This window comes from Lissotriton helveticus, chromosome 4_1 (assembly GCF_964261635.1).
Source record: "Lissotriton helveticus chromosome 4_1, aLisHel1.1, whole genome shotgun sequence".
Classification (NCBI taxonomy): Eukaryota; Metazoa; Chordata; class Amphibia; order Caudata; family Salamandridae; genus Lissotriton; species Lissotriton helveticus.
Genome location: NC_136063.1, coordinates 172,051,008 through 172,077,814, shown reverse-complemented (window position 1 = coordinate 172,077,814; position 26,807 = coordinate 172,051,008). Strand labels below are relative to the sequence as shown.

General features: G+C 45.8%; 1 protein-coding gene across 1 annotated transcript in view; it reads right to left on the bottom strand.

Moving 5' to 3' along the window:
• LOC144828468 (ly6/PLAUR domain-containing protein 2-like) overlaps nucleotides 1-26,807 on the bottom strand; it is a 213,119-nt gene that overhangs the window by 99,256 nt on the left and 87,056 nt on the right. The window contains exon 2 of the mRNA XM_078686657.1: nucleotides 3,081-3,200. Within this exon, the coding sequence (XP_078542783.1) occupies nucleotides 3,081-3,200 (120 nt within the window). The remainder of the gene's footprint in view (nucleotides 1-3,080; nucleotides 3,201-26,807) is intronic.

Genomic DNA, 26,807 nt, shown 5'->3' with positions numbered 1-26,807 from the left:
TAGGCCTGCAGCACTGGTTGTGCCACCCACATGAGTAGTCCTGTAAGCATGTCAGAGAACTGCAATTGCAGTGTCTGCCAGTACAGTTACAAACTGCTATGTCGACCACTTGCCAGGCCTAAACCTTCCCTTTAACTACATGAAAGGGAACCCCTGAGGTAGCCTAAGGTATCCCAGCGGGCAGGGTGCAGTGTATGTGAAAAGGAGGACATGTACGGGTGTGTTTTATATGTCATGCTAGTAAAATACTTCCAATTTCATTTTTAACTATTGTAAGGACTATTCCTCCCATAACTTATAAATGGAGCTGTCGAGTAACATCTTACAAGTGTAACTTTCGATTGGGAAAAGATGAAGATTTGGAGTTAAGGTTCCCTTAATTCAGGATTTAAAAACACATCTTTAGAGAAGTTGGTTTTGAAATTGTGCGTTTGAAACTGCCACTTTTAGAAAGTGGGTATTTTCTTGCTTTACCATTCTGTGCCTCTGCCTGCCTGTGGAACCAACATCTGGTTTAGACTGGTAGCTGGGTTGTTTGTGCAGTCACTCTAGACAGTCACACAAAGAGAGCTGAGGTCTGCCCTGCATACCCTGGTGGCCCATCCCAGGCTGGTGGGCCTTCCTGAGCTAGAGTGGTGGGAGGGGTTGTCATTGACACCTGAATAGGGCTGTGCTTGGCCTCGCACAATGCTGTCTCAGCCCCCTGTAGTGTGTCTGGAGCCAAGGCAGGATCTTGTGGACAAGAAAGTATTTCCTTTGAAGTATGCCTACTGCAAAGTCGAAAAGAGGTATACGTATTGGGCATATAACCGCACAGTGGCTGCTTCTGTCTAGGAGAGGACAAAGACAACATTTTGCTTTGGTATCCTGCTTGAGAAGACTCTCCAAGGGCTTGTGTGTGCTTGCCTCCTTTTAAGAAGTCTCAGGGCCATGAAAGACCTCACCTGCAGAATCCCTGAACTCTGGAAGTTTTGACCTTCCAAGTGGTGACAATTCTAGTTCTCGGCCCTTGGAGGTGGTTCTGCAGTTTCTGGACTTAAAAATCCATGCATCATCCTTTCAGTGCTGTTTTTACTGCTGCAAGCTTGCTGTGTGGTTGAAAAATCAACTCATCACTGCAGTGTGGCTGAAACAATTGACTGAGCACCGGTTTGCGGCCCAAACAACCGCCGCAGCTTGAGTCCAGCGCACAATGTCTCCGGCATCCGAAACCCCCGCTCTGACTCCAAAGCAGGCCTTGCTGTGCGGCTGAAAGAATTAACACATCACTGGTCCACAGCTGAAAGAATTGATGCAGCAGCTGTCTGGCTGCCACCGCATCCAGATGTCCATGCATTGCACCTGTGCGCTAAAGTTTCCAACATTTAGCCACTAGAAAGGAATCACCTCTGAAAATCGATTCATCGCTTCTTCTTGCAGTCTGGAATCGATGCAACACTTCTCCTGCATGCAGCAGAACTGACGCATCTGTTCCCCTGGGACTCAAGAGCCGGCGCCTTGCTGTTTTTTCTGATGCTTTCCACCTTTGCAGCTGGTTTTCATCTTGGTTGTTTGGCGCATCAACGGTACTTTGTGCTAAAATTAACGCATCCAGAGAGTTCTATAGACAGAAATGCTTAAACCTTTTGAAAGTTATATTTTGAGTTATGTATGTTGGATTTTTGTAATTTTGGTCTTGTTTAGTTCCGATAAATATTGTTTACTTTTCTAAACTGGTGTGGTGTCCATTTGCAGTGTTTTACTGTGTTACTGTGTGTGTTATGTACAAATACTTTCACATTGAATCTGAGATAAGTCTGGCTGCTTGCGCCAAGCCCCTGAGTGGGTGAGCAGGGGTTAGCTGGGGTGTGTAACTTTTACTCTGACTAGAAGGAAGGGTCCCTACTTTGACAGGGTGCATACCACTGCCAACTAGAGTCACCAATGTCTAACAGTTCGCATAATCATAGGTCTAGAGAATAGCCCAAAGCGATATTCCCAAGGTGATCCAGTCTCGGGCAAAACCAGACCCAGTTTTAACAGGTCTGGATTTTCACCAGGTAAAACCATAGGCTTAAAAGGGCAGCGGCTGCAGATTGAAACAGAGGCATAACCGGGCCCCGCCGGTGCTCTCCAGAAACACGGCTAGAGCAGGCCTTCCTTTCCACCTGCTCAGAGCAGATAACAAATATCAATGTTAAACGCCCAGAAATGAGAGAAATCCTGCATTAAAGGACCTTGTAATTGGGTGCAGCAGGTTCCCATTTCTGGGGGTTTGCCTTGTGATTACTTTCCTGGAGAGATACTGGCCACAATGGTTACTTTCGGTTTCTGTATCTCCCAGTGGAGTTAGCTGGGGTGCAGGGGACCAAGGGGCATATTACCAAGCAATAGCGATAATTATCGCTATTGCTTGGTTAGAGACAAAAATTTACCGCTGAGCTGCGGCGATTTTTATCGCAGATAAACCTTGGTATTACCAAGGTTTATCGCAAATGCGATAAAAAACGGCCGCAATGCTTGAATATCGCTGAAAAGTCCGCGATATTCATGCATTATCGAGCTAATGCTCTTAGCCATGTTATCCACCTCCCATTGGATAACATTGCAAAGAACTGCTCAGGGCTGGTGTAAGTTGGTAATAGGAGATAGCGATGTTAGCGACTGTTTCCAGTCGCTAACATCTTGGCACGCCCACTTTGCATGTCATTAGTGATAAATATCACTGACATGCAAAGTGGGGCCCAAGATGGTCGCTATCTCCTACTAGCTATCGCTAACTGGTGTTAGCGACAGCTAGGTAATAGGGAGATAATTTTATCTCCGCTTTCTTGGCTTTTAAAGCCAAAAAAAGCGGAGATAAACCCCCTTGATAATATGCCCCCAAGTTTCAATATGACACTGTTTCGTCATGAAACCACAAAGAGCAAGTAGGAGTAGACCGATTCAGACGTGGGTAGAACACGCTTTACGCTGAACATGCTACAGTGCAGTTTAATCCTTCTTTGAAATCCGTGTCATCAGATGAGTCTCCATTTAATCTGAGACTAGTGTAAATAGCACATGACTGTAATGACTTATTTCACAATAATCACTCTTACCAATCCCTGCTGCATACACCGTAGTCTTGCAAGCTGTCGCTTTTTCTGAGCAGTTCTTCACAAAGTTGCATTCGCTGCTGGGTGTAACAGCCTCACATGTGTAGCACTGCAGGGCAGCAGCTGCAGAAAAACAAAGACAACTTAAGTGAACTGAACAACAGGAAGGGCTAGTTTATCAGTCAGCTGGCAATATACACTTCTGGATGCATGCATACGCTTTTCCAATTCTGATTTTTTCGTACTGCAGTGCAAAGTTATATCTGACAGTTCTGTGAACTACTGGATCCGCTGCAGATGTCCATGTTTGATTCCATCGTCACAGGTTCATATCCAGGCAGACCTGCTCTTCCTTTCATCATACCAGGGTTGTTAAAACTAACCCTTTTGAGCTTAGCAATAATAAACATCGTTTACTGGGCACCAAGAAACCCGTGGGTGCTATGCCTTACACATACACATGCATGATACAAATGTATGACAGATTTAGATTTGAGTGTGTAAAGTTAAAGGGAAGAAATGGAGCTGTGCGGCCCTATGATTGCTTCCCATACATTCCTTCTGCTCCTTACTCCTCCTTGCAGGGACGTGTGGTATCCAGTTGGAACCTCGGCTGTGTGATTCAAACACCTCCTGTGTAAGGGATAAGATAATGACACTTGAGTGCTCCTTGTTCTCAAGCAAAATGATTTTTTATGAACACAGGTTGCAGTTTGGGGTTGCCGTTTGGGGACCCCTTGCGGCTATTTGTAGTGGCACGATAAGGCAGCTATCTGCAGTGCCTTTAGTTTAGCATTGGCCCTACTAAAATATAGGTTCCTGTTGGTGAGTATCAAGTATACTTACAGACCACTACATGTCCGCTGTTTGTAAATAAAGCAGTGTTTCTGTACCTGTGCAACTCTTTCTCACATCCTCTCCAGATTATTTGATTTTTATGCCACAATGGATGTTAACTGCTGGCATTTTGGACCTCAGGAAGTCAGATACGGCCAGACGGTCCACAGTGAAGGCCAGGCTGGCTGTACCTGTATCTGGGGTTTCCCCGGGAGCCAGGAAGGGTTAGGGCCTACTTTTGTTCTCAGGGGCTTTGCCCAGTAATATTTGGGGGTGAGCTTCATACTGCCCAACAATGTCACTGGCATAACATGGTAGAATTCATTATCTTAAAATTCAGGGCATGAGATGTCTTAAGAGGCCGGGGTAAAGGGAGAACAATGTGGATTGTTAGGGTTACTAATTCAATATGCTGTGAAATAACTAACAGTTTTAGGAAATTCAAAAGGGAGAGGAGAGCGAGAGTGTGTGTGTATGTGTGTGCGCATGTTTGTTTTTGACTGTGTGTGCTTGGTAAAATCTGAGAAACACCTCACCAGACCCAACTGAAAGCACCTGCACTGAACTATTTACTAGAGAATACATTTATCGGGGGGGGGGGGGGGGGGGGGAGTGTGACACCCCAAACACCCCCCTGAAGCTTTGTTCCCGAGGATCGGTATTGTAACTGCTGGGCAGTTTATCACTGAGCTGGGGGTAAACTGTGTTTTAAAAATTGTTACGGGTTTAATAACACCCACTGTAGAGATCTTTTTATATCCTGCAGTTTTCAGACAACAATTAAAATGTCATACTAGCTCTAGGAATTGCTCCTCCATTTGGACGCCCCACTGGCCAAAATGCCCCCCAGGGATGAAAAATAAAATGTTAATAAAGTTAATATATTACCATTTCATTTTCCATCCTCCCATCCTGAACTAAGCATCAGGACAGGGTGGGGGCGTGGCAGCAAGATGGCCGCATAGGAAGGTGGCTCTGCCGACAGAACTCAAAATCCGTTCAAAAATCCAAGGCCTGGCGCACCATCAACACCTAAAAAGTAGAAAAACTCCAAGACTTACCCTCACTCAGCAATCGGTGGGGCTCTAGGCGGAAAAATCCAGTGGGAAATAGCGGCTCCAGCGCTGAGACAAGGGGCCTGCACTGGGCCTCAAGAACGCAGTGGGGACTTGCGACAGCTGCCTCCGGTGGTGATGTGTGACTAGAAACCCCCTTCGGTGCTGCTGATCCGAAAGCCCACATTGAGACCACGCTTCGGGCAAAATTTGTGTGGGCGGCAGAAGGTCCGGAATATTGAGCTGTGGAGAGACGCAGCCTAAAATGGAGGACCCCTGCAGCAGGACACCTGCCTGAATGTCTGTGGGAGCTATTACCGCCGTACATGCACACCAACCACGGTGAGTCTGGCTGGCCAGCGCGTTCCAGTCCCCACCTCTCCCCCTGCAGTCTGCAGTCAGGATAAATAGCCCGTGGGCGGGGGAGGCGGGCTGGTGCGTGTGGTAGAGGCTGGTGGATGAGGGCAGGCATGCTGGGGAAGGTTCATCACCACGGAGGTCGGCCCGCTCAAATAATGTGTTAGAAGGACATCAGCACTGCGAGGATCCCCGGATCATCGCTCACCAGGTGCCCACAGCACTCCCGTGGTGATTCCCCCCTACGCTCACTATGCGGACCCCTGATCCCTGGCGGATGCTGCTGGGCTACCGTATTCCAGGGCCCCCGCCGTGTCAGTCGTGGTGCTGTGAGGCCGGCTGAGCCTAATTAACCTATCCAGCAGTGCCGGGAATGACGTTGGGGTAGAGGACCCCCCTCCAATTCCAGACAGTGAGCAAGCAGTGCATCAAAAAGAGCCCCAGAGAGAGAATCGCTGTTTTCCTGGCACCGTCCGGCTGCGACGCAGCCTTGCTCATGAACTCTGGGGAGGGAACATATGCCGATTCCCCAGTAAGAACATTAGCATATTAGTAGTGAGATTTGGACTGAGCCACTGTGGGGTGCGTAATAGGCCGCAAATCCTGAAAAAAGAGCTGTCTGTGGTGGGAACCAGTACGGCAGATGTAACCAATCTCTGCTGTCCTTTGTCAGAGACTGGTGGGAGAGATGGCGGTGCAGTGAGGTGACTGCTAAGATTCAGGGGACAACAATATACCAGTGAGCATTGATCGGTCCTAGCCAGACGCCGCCCATGTGCTCCCTTCGATAACTAGGCCACCCTCATTGAATTGTGCCACAGGGAGGCTCTACTGCCAGCGGGAAGTCACTACAGCCTCAGAATAAAACGTAATCTATCCGCATATAGGGCTCGCCCGCGTCACAAGCAGGGGGAATACAGATGGGTCACGACAAAGCCAAGAACTGCAGTGGTAAAGCACCGACTACCGAAATGAGGAAGGCCGAAAACAAACAACTGAAACGATCGACACGCCTCCAAGAACCGCTCACTGCTTCACTTACAGTAGTCCCTGAGACCCAAATGGACTCAGATTGGATGATGATATTCGAGCAATGATGCGCAAGGTACGCGGCAGTTTGAAGGCTATTGACACTAAGTTAGACAATATGGCTGAACGAATGGACCACATGTCCCAAAAGATTGACAAGCATGAAAGTAGGATAGGCACGCTGGACCAGCGAGTCTCAGACTCGGAAGATCGCCAGGAAAAATCACATGGAAGTATACTCCGTATGGAAAGAGTCCTAGAAGTGATATGGGTCTGCAACAAGGATTTGGAGGTGAGGTCAAGAAGGAACAACATCCGTATCTCGGGTATTCCGAAATCGACCAACATTCAAAATATGGAACGATATGTAAAAGACTTGCTCCGAGACCTGTGCGCGGCCGACCTCACGCCGATGTTCCTGGTGGAGTGAGCACATCGTACCTTGGGCCCCAGACCAGCCCCGGGAGCCACCCGAGACCGATTATCACCAGCCTTCCTAACTATAGGGACAGAGACATTGTGCTGAAGGCAGCCAGAGAAAAAGGAGATGTTCAATACCAAGGAAATAGGATCGCACTCTACCCGGACTTCACCCAAGCCGTCCAAACGGTAAGGTGAGAATTTACACCGGCCAAAAAACTGCTGCAACAGACTGGAATGAAATATGCTATGATGTATCGGGCCAAACTACGTGTCCACACCGGAGGAAAGCCTCTGTTTTTTATGGAGGCTAGCGCTGCCTTAAAGTTCGCAAAGCAAAATGCCAAGATGCACAGACAGCAGGAGACGGAGGCCCTACATGATCCCAGCAATCAGATGAGTGACAATGACTGATGATATGCAAAAAAGGGAACAATACACATTCCAATACTGGGAAGGTCACTGTTTGGTAACTATTTACGCCAGAGCCACCCATACACGCTTAGCCACCCCGTCCAAGAGTGACGGGGCTGTTAACAGGCTTCCCCGCAACCCCCTGAGGGATGATTCCCAGTTGCATGAAGTTTCAAGGGTGCCCTCATGAAGGGAATTGTTCAGTATGGGATGCACAACCTGATTGGGGGGGTTGGTGTGGGTGGAGGGTGAGGGTGGGAGTTGCATTTGTTGTTGTTTGAAGCAAAAGACTACAGTAAGAGACATTTATGTTGCTATCCACAGTCAGCTACGCCCAGTCACAGCACTGTACAGACTTACACATACAACGCACCTTAGACTTCCAGCGAGAACGAGAACACAGTGGGGGACAGGACCTCACAGAGACATAATTGCCACAGCATTAGAGACACAATCACGGACGCCTGTCTAAACTCACTTGCCTCACTTGGAACGTGCGGGATCTGAACGACCATCGAAAGTCTAGGCTTGTCCAATCACACCTATCCAGACATCAAATAGACATTGGCCTCCTACAGGAGACTCACCTCCTAGAGATTACAGTCACAAGACTGTCTGGTGCCCACTGAGGTGAAATCCATAGTGCAGGCTACTCTAAGTATTCCAGAGGGGTGGTCACTCTCATTCGAAAAGGGGTCCCCCGGCAGACGCACCAATCTATTAAATATCCGGAAGGGCGCTTTCTCCTTTTGAAAGATACACTATACAACCGTCCACTGATTATAGCCAAGGTCTATGGTCCAAATGTAGATGATCCCACCTTTTTCCAACACTTTTGGCACAAGATTCAGTCCTTAGGAGATTCTGCGCTACTTTTGGGTGGGGATTTTAACATCATGCTTTCACCTTACCTGGATAGGGAGGGAATGACGCAAGCTCATCATTCGCACGCAACAGCAACACTACAGAGTATAATACAAGACTACGCACTATCTGACGCCTGGCGGGCACTCCACCCTACATTGAGGGAGGGCACCTGCATTACACAACACAGACAGGCCCGGTCAATAATTGATTTTTGGCTATTAACCAAAGACTTACAGGTCTGGGTGCAGGAGACTAATCATCAGGCGAGAACACTCACGGATCACGCCCCTGTAACTCTAGCACTCCAGGTCTCACAACCATATCGTCAGCCATTCTCATCGCGCCTCCCCTGTAATGCCCTACTGGACTCGGCATTCCGCAAGAGTATTCGAACACATATTCAAGAATATTTTTAACACAATCATGGTTTGGTAAAGACAGAATGCAGATTATGGGAAGCCTTGAAAGTGATCGGAGGACACTGCATAGCAGGACAATCCAGGTTTCTCAGAGATCATATAAATAGTTTAAGCCAGATCGAAAAGGAACTGCACGACCTAGAAGCACAATATTGCGCAACACCAACACCCTGTATTTTAACCAAAATACATATTGCGCTCATGTCCTCATGTCAAATCAGGAAGAGGAAGTACTGGGGGTAAAATGCTCATACAAACAGGCCACTGCGCCTAAATATGGTGAAGGGGATAGACCAAGCAGAACATTAGCACATCTCATGTGTCACCCCAGAGGCTCCCTACTTATAACAGAATTATCCAACAATGAGGGAGAACTGGTCCGCTCTCCACCCGATATCCTTGCAACGATGCGCACAATTGTATAAATCTGATATAGGCCCGACAGAAGCCTTATTGACCGAATATTTCCATTCGATAGCACTAGTCTGGTTTGAGAGAGCCCACCGCAAGTATATGGAGTTGCCCATTACTGTAGAAGATATCAAGCAGATTATACAGGGGAATTCAAACAGATAAAGCCCCGGGCCCTGACGGACAAATTTTATAAGGAGTACGCGGAGATTCTTGCTCCTCTCCTCCTGGCGGTGTACCATGAAGCTGTGGAGGAGGGTTACCTGCCCCCTTCAATGAGGGAAGCCCTTATTATAACAATTTTAAAACCGGACAAGGACCCCACCCACCGTGATTCCTATCACCCAATCTCGTTTTATTCAATAAAGACGTTAAAATATTCGCAAATCTTTTAGCCACCCAAATGCAACCCTTGCTCACCTGAATAATTTTACCAGATCAATCCAGTTTCATACCAGGGAGGTCTAAGTCTCATATTCTCCACACAATTTTTGCTTTAATGCACTATTTGGCACCACACAACCCGGCAATCGCAGCTTTGCTGGATGCCACTAAGACATTCGACTCCCTGGAGTGGAGCTTCGTTTTTCCACTGTTTCACCGAATAGGTCTTAGCCCTATTTTCATCAACCAGATACAATTATTATACACGATGACCACAGCATGTGTACGGGTGAATTGGATGGTATCAGACCCCTTCAATATAACCAGGTGGACGAGACAGGACTACCCCCTTTAGCCCCTACTGTTTGCCATCGCAACAGAGCCACTGACTGCCCGTATTCGACAACACCATACACACCGCAGTATCGGGTTTACATCACGCGGTCTGTCAATCTCCCTATATGCCAATGACATTATTCTCTATATGACCAACCACAGGGAAAATCTGGCACCCATGACGCGAGAGATGATCCACTACGAAGAACTCTCCGGGGTGCGCATAAACTGGAGCAAGTCTGTTATCTTCCCTTTAACCTCCGGTACTCGCCCCTTTGAGACGGAATACCCCATCACTTGGGTGACCGGTCGCAAACGGGCACATTCTCAGAATCTGCCCCTTTGCGACCTGTATTTTTGCATTTGAGATGCATCATCCCAAATGCAAAAATCGCAATTTAAGGAATCTCTAAATTGAGATTCCTTCAATTGCAATTGCATTTAAGGAATCCCAAATTGAGATTCCTTAGATGCAATGCATCAAAGTTAAAAAATGTGCGATTTTGCTAATAGGAGTAGCAAATTACCATGAAGTTAAACTTCATGGTAATTTGCAAAAACTTTGAAAATTGCACTTTTGTGTTTCAACATATGTGCGCAGATCAATTTCAGGGGTGCAACAGGGTGTCCTTTTGACACCCTGGCACCCTTGAAATTGCATTCGCAATTTGGGATTCTCTAATCGAGAATCGCAAATTGAGAAAGTCTTCCCATTCATTTCTATGGACCTCTAGGCCCATAGGAATGAATGTGGAGGTATTCCTTAATTGCGATTCGCAATTTGCGAGTCGCAATTAAGGAATGTTTAGAAATCGCTATTTTTTAAGCGATTTCTACATGCATAGGCTATTGCGATTCCTTAATTGCGATTCCTTAAAAATCGCAATTAAGGAATCGCAAAAGTCAACAATGATGCATGTGCCTGTTGGCTCAGTAATGATCTGAATGAACTCTGGTTCGAAAACTACGGCAAGACAATCGACTAGATCACGGAGAGGGTACACCGGTGGAAGACACTACCCCTCTCACTGATAGGACGCGTTGCACTGACTAAAATGATAATACTGCCTAAACTAATATATCTTTTTGTTAACATCCCCATCCCACTAACGACACACTTTTTAAAAACACTACGCTCCCTTATGATCGAATTGGTGTGGGCCAGGAAACAACCCAGGATAGCATAGGAGATACTTACCCTACCCCAGTCCCAAGGGGGACTGGCCGCACCAGACTTTATACTGTATGCTTATAGCACGCAGGCACACTATTGAGAACAGCCTACTCCATTTCAACCGCATGTAGCGACAGAGATGGATAGAGCAGCACCACTAGCACTAGCCATGGCCGTTTTCCAACCATTCAAGAGGCCGTGAGATGAGGTTAACACAGTGGAGGCGCTACCCTGGGCTTGGGAAGGTCTGCGTAAAAGAGCCAAGCTTGACACGTTGTACACCCCCTCGATGCAGATAGTGAGCCATCTGCAAATACCCCCGGTAGGAGACCGTAGGGCGCGAGAGAGAGCGACACAGCTTCTGCAAAGGCAGACACCTTCCTGACAATGGAACAAATGTGCAGACGGGCTCCCCCCACAGAGGCAGACATGCTATTATATTATCAGCTGCGTTCTTCCTGCAGGAATACGTTTACTACATTCCCACAATCCCCCCCCCCCCCCCGACACTAGCTGCACTAGAAAATGTACTGGTAATCGAACATGGCCGCAAACTGATCACCCATATATATAACACAATGCAAAGAGAATCCCCACTGATCACCCCGGAGGCCAAAGTAGGGTGGGAGACAGAGACGGTGACGAACATTTCAGATGACCAATGGAAGTTGATCTGTGGACAGTCGTGACGGCTATCCTCTAATTATCGGCTATGGTTAATTCACTTTAAATATTTACAACGCCTATATCGGACTCCGACGCAGCTACACCGAATGGGCCTGCACTCGGATGATCGCTGCTGGCGCTGTGGGGACACACAAGCAAACTTCCTGCACATGGCATGGAATTGCCAGCGGTTGCTAATTTTTGGAATCTAATTTTTCAATACATCCGGGCCATTACCGGTCATCAGTTACCCTGCACGCCACTGGCGGCGCTGCTAGGTGACAGCGCTGACACTCCCCCAAGCGCAAGAGGCTAACCGTGTTGTTGCTGGTCATGGCCAAACGCCAAGTCGCTATTCATTGGAGGGCGTCTCAACCGCCAACCACCAGAAATTGGATCGTTAGCGTTACCCATTGTAAAGCACAGTTGGAAGTGTATTGGGAGCAGCTCCCAGCGCGATCCCGCCCACGGGATTTTTGGGAGCCGCTTGTAGATTGGCTAAATACTGTGAATTTGGACGATCTTTAGTATGCACATCTGATACCTGAACCCCTCCTTGGCACTAGTGTCCGAAATCCCACTGCATATTACTAAACCATAATCTGAATGTAGGACATCGTGCATTGTCTAACATTGTGATAGTGTAATGCACTGCTAATTATTTTGTCTGATATATACTGTATATGATGTGGCTGGTCAGAACACTTCTGACTTGCAGACAGTATACTGCTTGCTGATTGTCTTGATGATTGTAATTGTTGCTTTTCTTTTCTTTTTTCTCTTTTATGCATCATAAATGCAAATAAAAATAATTTTTTATAAAAAGCATCAGGATAGGGTGGGCCATTGCTGCTGAGTGGCAGCAGGGAGCTGTGCTCTCCAGTTTGCATGTGCATGTCTTTTAGTCTGACTGTCTTGCGATGGTCAGCCAGACATGCGTATTTTAAACTTCTCTAACCAAACTGTCTTAAGAAAGGTGTGTTAGAGAAAGCACAGGCCTCCAGTGCTCTTGAGAGCTCTGGGAGAGGGTGTTCCCTCCAATCCTGGTGCTTCTCTCATGCTGGTAACAGCATGACAGCAGCGTCAGAATCGATTTAGGGAATCTACTGGAGCCCAATGAGACAGGAGCGAGGAGAACCTTGGACATAGGAAGTTGTGGAGCAAGCAAGGTAGGTGTTTTCTTTTTTACTTTTTATTTACACTTACCACTCACCGTGCATGCATGCAGGCACCAACACCATATGTGCCTGCTCCTCGACTCTGCCTACATGCCAAACGCCACTGGATAACTCTGGTAATTAATGTACTTGCTGTAGAGAGATTGGAGTTTTTTCTAGTAGCAGTTTTAACTCATCTAAAGTAGCGCAGAGAGTTAACATGCCTACTGCAAAGAACATGTAGCATGAAGATCACAGAACAGTATTTTATGTGGGTAGCTCAGTGGGTTACTGCTTTTGTCAAGGAGATCCTTTTTTTTTACTTGCAGTTCATGAGTTACAATCGTAATATAGCACAGAAAGCAATGAACAGCCATCAAAGATCTGCATGCTAACTGGATGAAATAGGTTAGAAACTTATATTTTCTCAGTATTTCATTATCCTAATGTTGTTAAAAAGGGTTTATTTGGGTAGAAATAAATTATTATTAGTAAAGCCAACACTAACCACTATGTTAAGTTTTGATTCCTAAATTTGTTCTTGTCCAGACCAAGCACTTTAAAAAAATGCCTACCTGTATGGGTGACATTTGAATTTACACCTTTGCCTTATGTAACATTTTTAATACACTAATTTACACACATATGATTCAATGTCTCTACATGTGATGTAAAGTGCTCCGGCACCTTACACTGGTATGAGAGGCACTATTAAATAAATGAACTACATGTGAGAGAGGGGTGATGGAGAGATGAGGGGCACTTTTGGGGAGTGCTGGCGAGGGAATATATGGAGGAAGAGGTCATTTGGGGTGCCCAAAAATATTGTCACACCGGGGGCACCAGCGCTTATGCCAGCTCTGCCATGCTGCCTATTGAGGTGGAGGATGCTAATATCCCTCGAAATGGTATTTCATTGTTTTCTCAGCTTCTTGTCTGTGCCTAAAAATTTATGGGTACACTTATTTTGCATTTGAATTCATGGTTCGTGCTTGTTTTTTTTGTTCTACGTAAGATGTCTGTGGGTATGACTGGGTATCCTAGTGCACTGTAAGGTCATCATTTACTTTGCTTTACAAGCTGACACAATTGAATATAATGTAAAAAGTGTAGTGGAATGCACCATTTTTCCCAATTTGTTTTTTTTGGGGGGGGCACCTCACTAAACCCTCTTTGTAGTGGTCAGTCTTGTTTGAAGCGCTCAATTGCTACACACCATACGGGTGCTGGTCAGACTAAATTTGTCAGTGCTGCCTTGGGCTCCAGTCCTGCCTTGCTGCTTGTAACTTTCCCATTATATATGGTAACTATTCTGCACAAGCTAATTTTCATATTTTGCTTTCCTGTAAGATGACAGGAAAGTGTGCACAAACTGTACAATTGGCCAGTTACCAAAAACCCTGGGCTTTGAAACAGCTTTGTTACATTATGGTTTAAATCTTAGTGTTGTAATGGTAAAAGGAGCCAGGTTTTTCCATTCAATTAATGAATCTGATATTAAATATAAGTCAGATTTAAAGCCTCAAAATCCTGCTTCATAATTGTGCCTATTTAAATGTATTGATTGAAAAGTATGGGCAAAGTCTGCGCAGCAACTAATATATATGTTAGCATAGATTCATAAAGCGACGTGTTATTATTGTGGAGCATACATGTTTAGTATAAACTTCATAAGAATATTTTCCAGAAATGATGCTAATTTACTGTCTTTCTCATATCAGTTGTAAAATCAAGTTGGCTATCATGGCAGTTGTATGGGCTTCTTTCTGCAGTGCATTTCAATGAGATGCCTTGAAACTTTCAGCTCAGGAATGTGCTAGGTGGCTTGAAAGGGCTACACTGTGGCTCTCCCAGGGCAATGGCCATCCTGAGTTCAGCCTTCTACTTCCTTAACAGCCCTCTCCTTGCTTTACTTGAGTCACTAGCATATGTCATTGACGAAAAACGTAACAAAGATATCTGCTTACAGGCAAGGGAACTTTCTGTCAGAGGAAAGTTACCACCTGTCAGCACATTAAAAGAAGTGTCTCACAATTTGCAATACCAACTCTGTGTGAAAAGGGGACAACCTCAAGGAAATCTCACGCCATGTGAGGGATGACAGACGGATGACTACGTTATGTTTAAGGGAAGTTTAGCCAAGGCTGACATGAATGAACTTGGGGCAGAAACTAGAGAGACCAAGAAGAAACTTTAGAAGACTCTTTGATGCTTTGTGAAATTGAATAATGTGTCTTTGTAGGCGCGGTTTTGCCAGAAGGCTCTAGAAGTGCTTAGAAGGAAAGGTGTAGGGGGGTGGAGGGGAGGAGAATTCTCCTATGGCAGACCTAGATTGATCCACTAATCACTACTGGGATAAGGAAGTACTGCTTCCCCCGCCTGGAATTCAAAGTGCTGCGTGGAACCAAGAAGACCAGAATAACAGATGAAGGAGGCGGCTTTAAGAAAATCCCAGCATGCCTTGGATGGAATTTAGGACAATACCATCCTTGCTTTGTATAGTGTACACTCAAAGGCTAATCTGAGAACCAATAAAGCTGGTCTCTTGCTTAGCCAACAAGTACAGGAGTTTAGGACTTATCCAAGAGTGCCTACTATTGTGGAGGAGTGTGGCTCAATGGTTAGAGCGGCAGACCCTGATGCAGAGTTCTGGCCAGGGACCAGGGTTCGATTCCTGCCTCGGCGGGGTCTTGGGCTCAATTTCCTCGGACCTGTTAATTCTCGCCTCAGTGCCTATTCTAATCACGGGCCCAACGCTGCAACTCTGGGCAATAGCTTGCTTAGCCTCCACACCGGCCCCAACAGCGCTAAAGATGCCTGGCTTCACCCTGGGAATGCCCAGGAGTGGACACCTCACAGGGAAAGCCAGGAGGTGTTCCACAGCGGTATGAGTATCAGCGCCAGGAAACCGAATAGGCGACACCGCAAGGTGACCGTCTGGTGACAGTGTGCTCTATAAGTACCATGACATTTACATTTACATTTCCTAAAGCTAGAAAGAAAAGAGAGTCAAAAGAAAAGAGTCAGATGGAAAAAAAAGCAAGTCATTGGGAACTGGACTTTGTGTTGTGGTCCTGCAGGAAGTGCAGTGAAACCTTTTTTCTAATTTAAAGCCGTGGTGTGGTAACCACGCAGAAGTGTTTGAAGATTTGAGGACATTTCACTAGATGTTCTGAAGGTGAACACTTGTCTGACCAACCGCTTTTTAGGTCTCGCCCTGCGATTGCAGGCCAAAGGCCTGCTGTCGCAGAGCGAGACTATTGCAATCATTCTCGCTTTCAAGGACTGAAAGGGAGAGGACAAGAGACTGGCACACGCACGCACGCAGCAGCCTGCAGCAGCCTGCCGGGATCAGGTCGCGCGCGTCAACAGCGCTCTGATTCCGGCAGGCTGTTCACAACACGTGCAAAAACACATACAGCCCCCCCCCCTCAAGCATACACACACACACGCACGCACTCACATACACAGAGAACCCCCCCTTACACACACATCCCCTACCTTGTCTCGGCGTCTTCACGCTCCCTTACCCCCGCTCCTCTGGTGCGCGCGCACCACTGGTTTCGATTCCCGTCGTTGGCTCCTCTGTGGTGCGCGCGCTTCACAGGTTTCTATTCAGTGTTTATTTCAACAGCCAATCAGGAGGCAGAACTCATTGAAGCTCCCTCTCTGGTCCGCCATCATTTTAACTGCACGGTGCGTCGTGCACGCCAGCAAAAACGGCAGCATGGGCCAATCACCTTTGTTGCTTTGCTTATTATTTCCGTAGGCAGCTTTTGGTGATGCAGCCCGCGTCATGTCACGTACAGAGACACCCGTGCGAGTACTTTAAACGTGACTTGTTTTAGAATGCTGGGACTTGTTGTCTTTTTTAATAACCCAGTATTAAACCCGGACTACAAGTCTAGGAATACAACAGGAATGCCCTAACTAGTCACGCATTAAGAGTGGAAACTTCGCAGCTATGCATAAATATATTTTAAAAAATGCTCCTAAGGTGAGTTGGTATGTTAACATGGGTAGGGCTATAACGCCAGATGACGCCTTTAGCAGAGATGGCAAACCAAGGAAGTTGCGGGCAGAAAACGAGTTCACAACCCTAATGTGTTTATATAAGTCATGTGCCCGTAGCAAAGCGTGATCATTGCCCCTATTTACTGCGTGTGTGCTAGCGAACAACGGTGTAACCCACAGAAGATTGGCCACAGCAACAACCGCAGCATGAGTTACAGGACTTAAACGTTTTCTTCATCTTCCTCACCGGCAGTACGGACTTGCCGCGGTGGCCCGCAAACATACCGCTCCTTCTAGCAGAAGACTGCGAGAAGCTCCATAACTCCTCGGATTCTGTCTCCCTCCTGACTGAAGTACCCCTGGCACAGCATTTACCTGCTGCAGGCCCCGCCTTCCGTCCGCTCACTGGCTCTCCACGGGATATCTCTACCTGTTCCTCTCAGGGAGTCGGAGTACGGGCCTCAGGCAGCTGGGGCAGATCCCTGCGACCCATGTGAAAGTGACGGGTGCCTTTGACTTCCGCCGGGAAGAGCGGAGCCACTCGGGCTCTACCCTGCGTCACCTGCCGTGCCGCTTCCAGCGCTGCTCTCTCGGTGCACCGCGTTCCTGCTTCCAAAGTGACGCCGAATTTTGTGGTCGTTGTCAGGCGCGTAACACGGGCTTTGCGGGCTGGCGACCATCTAATTTCAGCGCACCCGAGTACTTAACAGGTCTTTAAAAGACCATGTACTTGTAAATTAGGCTTTTATTGTGTTTTCACCCCGTTATTTCAGTAACACTATCTATGGTTGGAAGAATAAACCCCCCTCCCCGAAATATTTGTCTCCCCCCCCCTCCTGAAATGTGTCTCTAGTTGCCCGCCTGGTCGTTGTGTACCCAGGGAAGACACTTTGGGAATCAACCTCTCCTGCCCTTGCAACTCGGACCACGCAGTGCGCGAACAACCACTACTACAATGTGTGACCCCTATGTGATACGGAACAGGACAAGCTTTCTACTCCGCATGTATGAGTCTTTCTCATACATACCAACTCTGGAAAAGCAATATTTGGGGGCAGGGGGAGATTAATTTTCCCCGTTAACTTGCAATAACAAGCATTTGCAATGCAATCGGTCTCGCTTTTGTGAGAGTTTAAGCTATTAGCATTGTAAATGACAATGCCTTTTATTTATGTTTTAAAAACCAAATCATAAATAAAAGCCATTGTCATTTACAATGTCAATAGCTCAAACTTGTGTGTAAATGCGAGACCTATTGCATTGCAAATGCTTGTTATATATGTACATTTGCTGACAGCGAATGAAATGTGTTTCAAAGGACATCTTTTCTAAAAACTGCATGTTTTAAAACCATTCCCTAGGGCGATTTACTAAATTTGAATGCTAAAATCGAACCACTGATCCCCAGAATTGGTCAATTTTGAAAATCACGGTCAGTTCACTGGTGTGGTTAATTTTCGCTTTCAAAATCAGTTTCAAAGGCACAAACCTACAGGTTCCTCGCATATGTAAAGATGATGGTAATGCAGCCTGTTTTTATATGGTAGGAAAAAGGTATATCTCTTTTTGTGGAAGACGGTCTGATGGACCCAAACAAGCAATTTTTCATTTTTGTATTGAGGATATTTTTCACAAAAACTGTACAGTTAACCCAATGTAGGGGCACATTAGGATGGAGGATTTTCCGCATCCTCCAGGCCGGCGGAAGCCACCGCTGGCCCGGCGGATGCGGAAAATCCTCTGCGGACCCACCAAAGACCCACCGCCACATTAGGATGGCTGGTGGGTCCTGGTTTCAGTCCGCCGCTTTTACGCCGCGGTTGGCTTACAACCGCGGCGGAAAAGCTCTAACATGGCTGGCGGTGTCTATTAGACACCGCCAGCCATATAAGGATGGTGTAAAATGTATGCTTTTCCGCGGCGGCTTTTCGGCCGTGGAAAAGCATACGGACCTTCACTTCGGGGGCCTGTTGCGGGCCCCCAGGGTGAAGAGGGGGTGGGGGGTGCACATGGGGGGTACCTATGGTACCCCCCTGCATTTGCGAGAACAAAGCAGCAGGCACCGAGCGGTGCCTGCCGCTTTGTGCACGCAAATGCCGTGCATGCATTTTTAACATTGCGGCGGGTGCAGCTTGAAGCTGCACCCGCCGCAATGTTAAAGATAGAGGATGTGACCGCCACCCTGGCGGTCACATCCCAATTGCACTGGAGGGACCGCCGCGGAACTGCGGACGGTCCCTCCAAGCGGACGGACGCAAGTCCGTCCGCCATCCTAATGAGCCCCTTAATGTGCATCCAGGATCAGGCATGGGCGGAAAGCCATAAAAAAACAGGATATGCACTTGATGGGGGGTGGGGGGCGGCAAGGGAGGGACTGCAGAGTGTAATGAGAAGAACATGAATAAAGAAAGAAAGCAGTAAAGAAATAAAGAAAAAGTAGCATTAAGTCTGTGCATTATGTGATTGAGTTGTGATTTATTTTGTAGGTCGTTAACTTTGAATTGATTTGCATATCATTAGAAACCATGTTAATTAGTGAGTGCTGAGTCTTTCTTTTTGGTAAATGTTGATGGAGTTTTTCCTGTGAAGACAATTAAGTTTACTGGTCTTCCAGGTTCGAGCACTGCTGTATCTTGATCACTACTATAACCCACTATAGTGATAAAAGCGATATCCTCTTGCATCTATCCCTCATTGTAAATCACACATTTCTACTTTGACCATTTGAGACTTGAGATGCCTTTTGATTAACAAATATTGTAATGAGCAGCACTTGTTGTACTTTTGTGATATACTTTTTTTATTGCTGTGCAAATACTTCTATTTTGCCATTTTGCCTCTACCTCTTTGTGTATGCGATGTATTTTCCAGTGCCTTAGCATCTTGTTGTCGTTTGCAGGTGTAATGTAGGATATTGACATAAAACAGCACACAAAGCAGCATTATGGTACACTAGGGTAGGTGCAGCAGAGTGGTAAGGATGATTTGAGGCAATAGAGTGACAATATATGAAATATTACTTTTTTTTACATTTACCTACCATTTAACATTTAAGAACCCCTTTACAGATTGCTGAAGTCATGGCAGCTAATGGAGGAGACTTTGCAGAGTAATGCCTTCGGGCCGATTCACAGAACTAATCTGAGACAAAATACTAAACTTACTACTTTTGGTATTCACAGAAGGCACTTAGAAGTAGTAAAGTTAGTATTTTGTCTTGAGTTAGTATTTTGTCTTAAGTTAGAATTTTGTCTTGTTAGGATTTTGTCTTACGTTTGTCTTAAGTTAGTATTATGAAACTTACATAATGGCATTTTAGGATTATGTGCAGGAAGGGACACCTTCGTACACATACAAAATCCTCTCCTGCATGCAGCCACCCTTGCACTGGTGCAACTGTGCCTGCGTTGGTGCTAAGTTGTTAAACTTAGCGCCATCGCAGGGGAAACAGAAGGCTGCACCACATTCTTGTGAATATGGTGCAGCCTTGCGTTTCCGAAGTGGAGGAGCGTGTCGTTAAGCCAAGAAGGCTAACGACATGCTCTGCCTCTTCATTGTACATATCCCCCTAAGTAGGAAAAGCATTGCGGTGAGACAGTAAAAGCGTAAGTACTAGCCTGGTATTAAGTCAACAGAGCAATGCAGAGGTGTGGGTATTTGTGTTGTAATTTCCTGTTTGAGAGTGTTCACAAGATTAAGGGAGTGATTACGATGGCGGACAGACTTAAGTCTGCCCGCCATCGTCCAGGGGATTGGGACCGCCCAACTATATGGTGGTGGCCAAGCACCTCAAATTACAATGTGGCCGCCATTGTTGCAGTTGCATTGTGCTTTTTAACCACTGTGGTGGGTGCTGATGGCTGCAGCACCCGCCGCTATGTTAAAAATACATGTTGTGCAGTTCCCTGTACTGCGTGGTAGGCACCACACTCCTGCATCTTACAACAGACGTGGATGCCAGCCGGACACAGGTCGTTTTGCCGCTACACTGCGTATACATACTAAACCAATAGCTTATTGAAGATACCTTCTAATTTACTCAGCTCTTGGCCTGGGATTTCCCATTACATGGATATATGGGCGGTCCTCGACCAGAGGCCTCTTAACTCTTGCCATACGTCCCTATACGGACTCTTCGCCATGACCTTGCCTTTATGATGCTCTTTACTCTGACAATACCTAATTTACAATACATATTGCCCTGAAGAAGCCCATGTCTGGGCGAAACACGTTGGCTGTTTTCAAAGGCATAAACCAAGTGCATCTGCAATAAAGTTCAGCAAAGACTACAATAATACGACTATTGTTCGTGTTATTGTTTCATATGTATTGCATTTCTCCACCTGTTACCAACTAGTATTGCCTCTCACTTCCTTCCTGTATAACCATACAGTGCCTGCCACCTGATTCAGGGAACTGTAGGGTAGGACTTAAGTCTAGGTGCCCCCCAAGTGGAAATTCCACATGCCCCTGCACAAGGAGAGCCCGCAACCGGCCCCCAAAGTACATCCCGACTAGCCTTTCAATGGCGGTTGAACTTCCATTGACAGTCTGGCGGGGATGCAGCATCCAAATCTGGCGGGCGGTGCCTGCTATGCACCATCAACGTTTTGTGGATGCGGGTGGGTCTGACAGGCAATCATAATGATTACCTCTGTCGGACCTGTGGCGGACGGGCTTTCCGTCCGCCAGGCACACTGTGTTGTAAATTCATACTTAGCTTTTAATGGCTTCTTGGTTTCTTTAGTCCTTTCTTTGTGTTTCTATCTTCTTACTTTTTGGCGACGTTTGAGGCTGACCAGACCAGAGGCAGACCAGAAGAAAAGACCAGCAAGACTAGCGCAGCATAAGCAAGACCTCACAAAAAAGAACCCATCTAACTGCGGTTTGCGACAAGATGAAAATAATTTAAAAACCTGTCTATGTAAGAAAGCCTGATGAAACTAGCTGCAAACTACAAGGGAAAATCAACTAAAGAAGCCACAAGTTAGTACTGTGAAACGCGTAAAAATAATATTAAGGAACTCTGAGTAACTGAGACATTTAAATAAAATATCGTGCCACTGCAGTAAGAAAACTTGGAGAAATTTGAAGGAAAATTGAAATGATGACTTATCAGCCGCATGTTAACCCTGTGAAAAAAAAATAATATTACGAATTTGAACTGCAGTCTCTAAGCCAGTCCCTACTATGAACGTGAGTTTTTGGACAATCGTTTCGAGGAATTCAAGGACTTTCCGCAGACAAGAGCTTCAGGAGTCCTGTTTTTGTTTTAATCGCCTGATTAAGAAAATACAAGGTGAGCAACCTTACTTATTTGTGGTGCAATCAGGTTTGACGTTGGTGTCCAGAGACATCCTTCTGTGTAGAGATCAGCTGTGCAATGATGACGTTTCAGGATCTTCGTTGGGCTCTAGTGAGAGGCTGTGTTTCAGTATTCTAGCATCTGCTCTGTGTCAGTATTACTGCCTCTAGAGAGCGGTGGACAACGTGAAAGGTCTCGATGGAGGACAACGTATGATGTCATGACGACGTGCAGGTCAGCCATTTTGATGTTCGGTCTCCACAGTAACCGGAACAACACAAAGCTGTCGTCTGCATCTTAAACATGGATCTCATGTCGTGTTGCTCCGATTTGATGCATAGCTGCTCTGACTTAATTGATCGGATTCCAGATGGTCTGCAAGTCGCTACGCAATTTTCGAGGTATTTATTTATTTATTTAATTTATTTATTTTTGACATTTCTAAAGCGCGACAAATACCCATAGGCGTCTCGGCGCTGAAAATGCACTTACTTGTGAAGAGGAGAGCTAAAACAAATAATGGGGACTCATTGGTCAAACAGCCAAGTTTTTAGAAGTTTACGGAAATGAAGAAGGGAAGGACTTAGCCTGATATTTTGGGGAAGAGTATTCCACAGTTTCGGGGCAGCTACTAAAAAGCGGCGATCGCCCCAGGACACTGTTTTGGCGCGTGGAATAACTAGCTGATTGAGGGTGGCTGATCGTAGCAGTCTGCTTGGTTTGTAGAGTTGGAGTTGCTCTTTCAAGAAATGTGGTCCTTGATTTTTGAGTGCCTTATAAACTATACATAAGGACTTAAAATGTATTCTATTCCGGATTGTGAGCCAATGATATTCCTTTATGATTTTTGATATGGGCTCGTGTTTTGTTTTTCCAGAGAGCAGGCGAGCTGCCGCATTCTGAATGGATTGTAGTTTCCTTATGACTCTGGATTGTGCGTTAAGGAATAAACCGTTGCAGTAGTCCAGAGTTGACAGAACTAAGGAGCTGACCAAGGTTTTGATGGCTGTCTCCGGGAGAAAAGGGCGAATCTTCCTAATCATCTTCAGTTTGTGATGAGCTGTAGATACTGTTTTATTAGCATGGTCCATGAAGTTTAGTCTTTCGTCGAAAATGATTCCCAAGTTCCTGACCTTGGCTGTCGGGCTCGGGGGAGTGCCAAAAGTTTCTGGCCACCAGCATGATGGCCAGGTTGGGAGAAGAGGTCCAAAGATGACTACCTCTGTTTTTTCTGAGTTCAACTTCAAACAGTTGGTGGCCATCCATTCTCCTATGTCTAGCAATCCCTTTTTGAATTTCTTTGCCACTTGAACTCCATCGCCTTTAATGGCTAGCACCAACTGAGTGTCGTCAGCATAGGAGGTTAGGCTCATCCCGTGTGCTTTGATGACATTAGCAAGGTCCGACACATAGATGTTGAAAAGTGTCGGACTGAGGGATGAGCCTTGGGGAACTCCACATGGTGACGAAAGTGGCGCCGATTGAAAAGGTCCTAAAGTGACCGCCTGCGTTCTTCTAGCTAAAAAGGAGGCCAGCAGGTCTCTGGCGGAATGACAGATGCCGAGCCTTTCGACACGGTCGACCAGGATGGTGTGGTCAACCGTGTCGAAGGCTGCGGATAGATCCAGCATTACCAGGATCGCTGTCCCCCCTTGATCCCTGATTGCCCTGATATCGTCAGCAGCCTTAATCAAGGCTGTTTCGGTCCCGTGGTACTTCCGAAAACCGAATTGCGTGTCATCCAAGAGGTGATGTTCAAGAGTCAATGTAAGCGTTATCTCAGGGATATTCTATCTCTAGCTGGAATTTGTATGTGTGTACTTTGGGGTAGTTGTCAATTTCAGCAGTGCCGGTGTTTGTTAAAGACTATCATTTCACCAATGCCGGTTATTTTCTGAAAAAAAAAATAATAATAACCTATGACGTGTCATTGAGGGTTATATTGTGAGTCATACACGATTTTTGGATAGTATTTACTCAATATGAATGATTCTATGAGGAAAAGAATCGCATTTAATTGCAAGAAGTTCACAACTCGTTCCTAAATGGTATAAACTCCAACTTTTATTAGCGTAAAATACCATTTCAACAGGCTGTTACTTCATGCAACACCGCCACCTACTGGATTTTTGTTAAAAGTTCAGAGTGCCAATCCACAATTGGTGATGCTTCAAGGTCTGGAACAGAGAATTGTTTCAATGGTGATGTGAAATAACATATATATGTAGTAAAGTCACGAAAAAAAATCAGACTTATTGCAACAAGAAGAGATGTCTCTGTAGTAAAGTATTGAAAGGTCTCATAACCAGGAGGGGACAATGGTCCCGGAAGTGGTCTCATGTGGAAGTGGACTAACGCTCCAGTGCCTTAGTAAATCTGGATGGAGACTCCTGTGGTTTAAGGGGTCATATGTTTTAAAGAGACGACAACGCGGATTCCAGGACCCTCAGAACCAAAGAATGGGTGGGGACAGATAAATGTCCCTGGACTGGTAGGGAACAAAGTAAATTCCAGGACCCGTTGAACCAAGAGATGGGTGGGGACAGAAAATGCCCCTGGACTGGAAGGGACCAAAGTAAATTCCAGGACCCGCTGAACCAAGAGATGGGTGGGGACAGAAAAATACCCCTGGACTGGTAGGGAACAATGTAAATTCCAAGACCCGCTGAACCAAGAGATGGGTGGGGACAGAAAAATGTCCCTGGACTGGTAGGGAACAATGTAAATTCCAGGACCCGCTGAACCAAGAGATGGGTGGGGACAGAAGAATGTCTCTGGACTTGAAGGGGACAAAAGTTCCAGATTTAGGACCGGGAGAGGACAAAGGATGTCCCAGGACCGGAGGAGGAGTTCCGGGAGTGGACAGATGACGTCCCAGGACCGGTGGGGGACAAAACTCCCACAACCTGTACCGGGAAAGGATGAAGAGCGTCCCAAGTCCGGCAGGGTTCACGACCGTGGTTCGTGAAGGACTAGAGTTTGAGAAATTAAATTTAAGAGATTTCGGAAGCCTAAAAACAATTTGAGGCTCTTAACCCGAAGGAATGACCCAGAACCTGTACACCTGGTTCAGAACTAACTTTTGGACTGAAAGAAGTCTAGATCCAAATTTTCTTCGGGAGTGTTCTTCCAGAACTGTTCTACCTTCAGAATAGCGAATATCTGCGATGGACAATTATTATTGGAGAAAGTGAACTCTCTATTTCTGTTTTTGGTGGCCACAATGATGGAACGTAGAGAGTGGTATGACTCTTCATTTTTGTCAATTGAAGGGGAGAAGGTGGTCATAGTGATCTTCATCTTATTTCACTTCATGATCCTGATTCTTTTCTCCCTGTTCTGGAAGTTCATGAGGTCTTCGACCTCCTAACTGTTTTACGTTTTCTTCTTTGTGTTTTTCATGCTTTATCTTCTTATGTGTTAGAGGTTTTCATATGTGTTGTTTGTTGGGGGGAAGATGTGTTGTAAATTCATACTTAGCTTTTAATGGCTTCTTTGTTTCTTTAGTCCTTTCTTTGTGTTTCTATCTTCTTACTTAGCTGTGTTCTATCTGGTGTGTGGGGATTCTAGCCCTGGCAGTTGGTCTGGTCAGCTGTGAGGCTTTGTGCTCTGCTGTCTTATCTTATTCTTTGTAACTTAATAAATCCAACTTAACTACTGGAAGACGTGTCCTGCTGCCTACTTAATTTGTGTACAACACACTGCCTGCCATCGTGATCTGATGGGCGGAAAAAGGCCTTATGATGGTAAAGCCGCCACCAGCACCTGCTGGTGGCGGGTTCACCGCCATCGTAATCACCCACTAAGTTAACTGAATCATGTGCAGGCATACTGAGAGAGGCGGATGCCTGATAAACTGCCATCTGATCCAGAGAATCTCAGCATTATGTCATCAGGCATAATGTAGGAGTAAACATGATAGGAATCTAATATGAGGAATTGTCATGAGTAGTGAGAGTTATATCAAGAATCTATTAGAATTGAACAGCATACAGAAAGCAAAAAAGGCTACAAATAAAGCAGTGAGAAATGGCCTTGATCAATCTAAAAGATGTTTCTCTATAAGCAATTTTAGAAGGTATTTTAAAGCATGGGAAGAGGGGTGTTTTTTGATATGTACTGAAAGTGTTCCAAACGGTGGGAGCATTTCCCATGAAGGATCTGTGCACTGCGAGCATCTTAAATTTAGGATAACAGAAATATATTTTTGTTGTGGATTTCAGTCTTTGAGAGCGTGCAGAAATGTATACCAATCATTTTTAATTGTGCAGAGAGTGTTTATTTTAGGTGTTATAGGTTCTATAGTTAACTTCTAGCAGCTTAAGGCATATGGTGGCTGTGCACATAGAACATTTTCATCTGAGAGTACCCAATTGATTTGGTAGTGTAAGCAAGTTTTGGACTAATATAAATGTTATGGCATCCAACCAGATGTGTCTCCTGTAACAGTTTGCTTTAGGGAGAATAAGGGAAATGTGATTGTTGAGGAATTGCCCTTTAGGAATTTCTAACCTATCCATCTAAGTATGGTGTGAAATGCTGGTTTGACGAAATAACTAGATTCAGAAGAATTCAACTTGGGATAGATTTGGGCGTCGTCTGTTTACTAGTGATAGGATGCCCCTAAATCCTTGAGAAGGTCTTCGATTGGCTCAAGATAAAGCTAGAAAAGAATGGGAGGCCAAATCATCAACCTTCAAGAATGATCCTGTTTTTGAGAGTATGTAAGAGCACAAAGTGGACAACAGTATTGGTGCAGCGCAAAGTTGCCCATTATTTACACATCACAGAGCATGACAGAAAATATAAACAGATACCTGACTTAAAAGGGCACTTGCACGTGTTTTACGTGACACAACTATGAATGAGACGACACACTCGACAT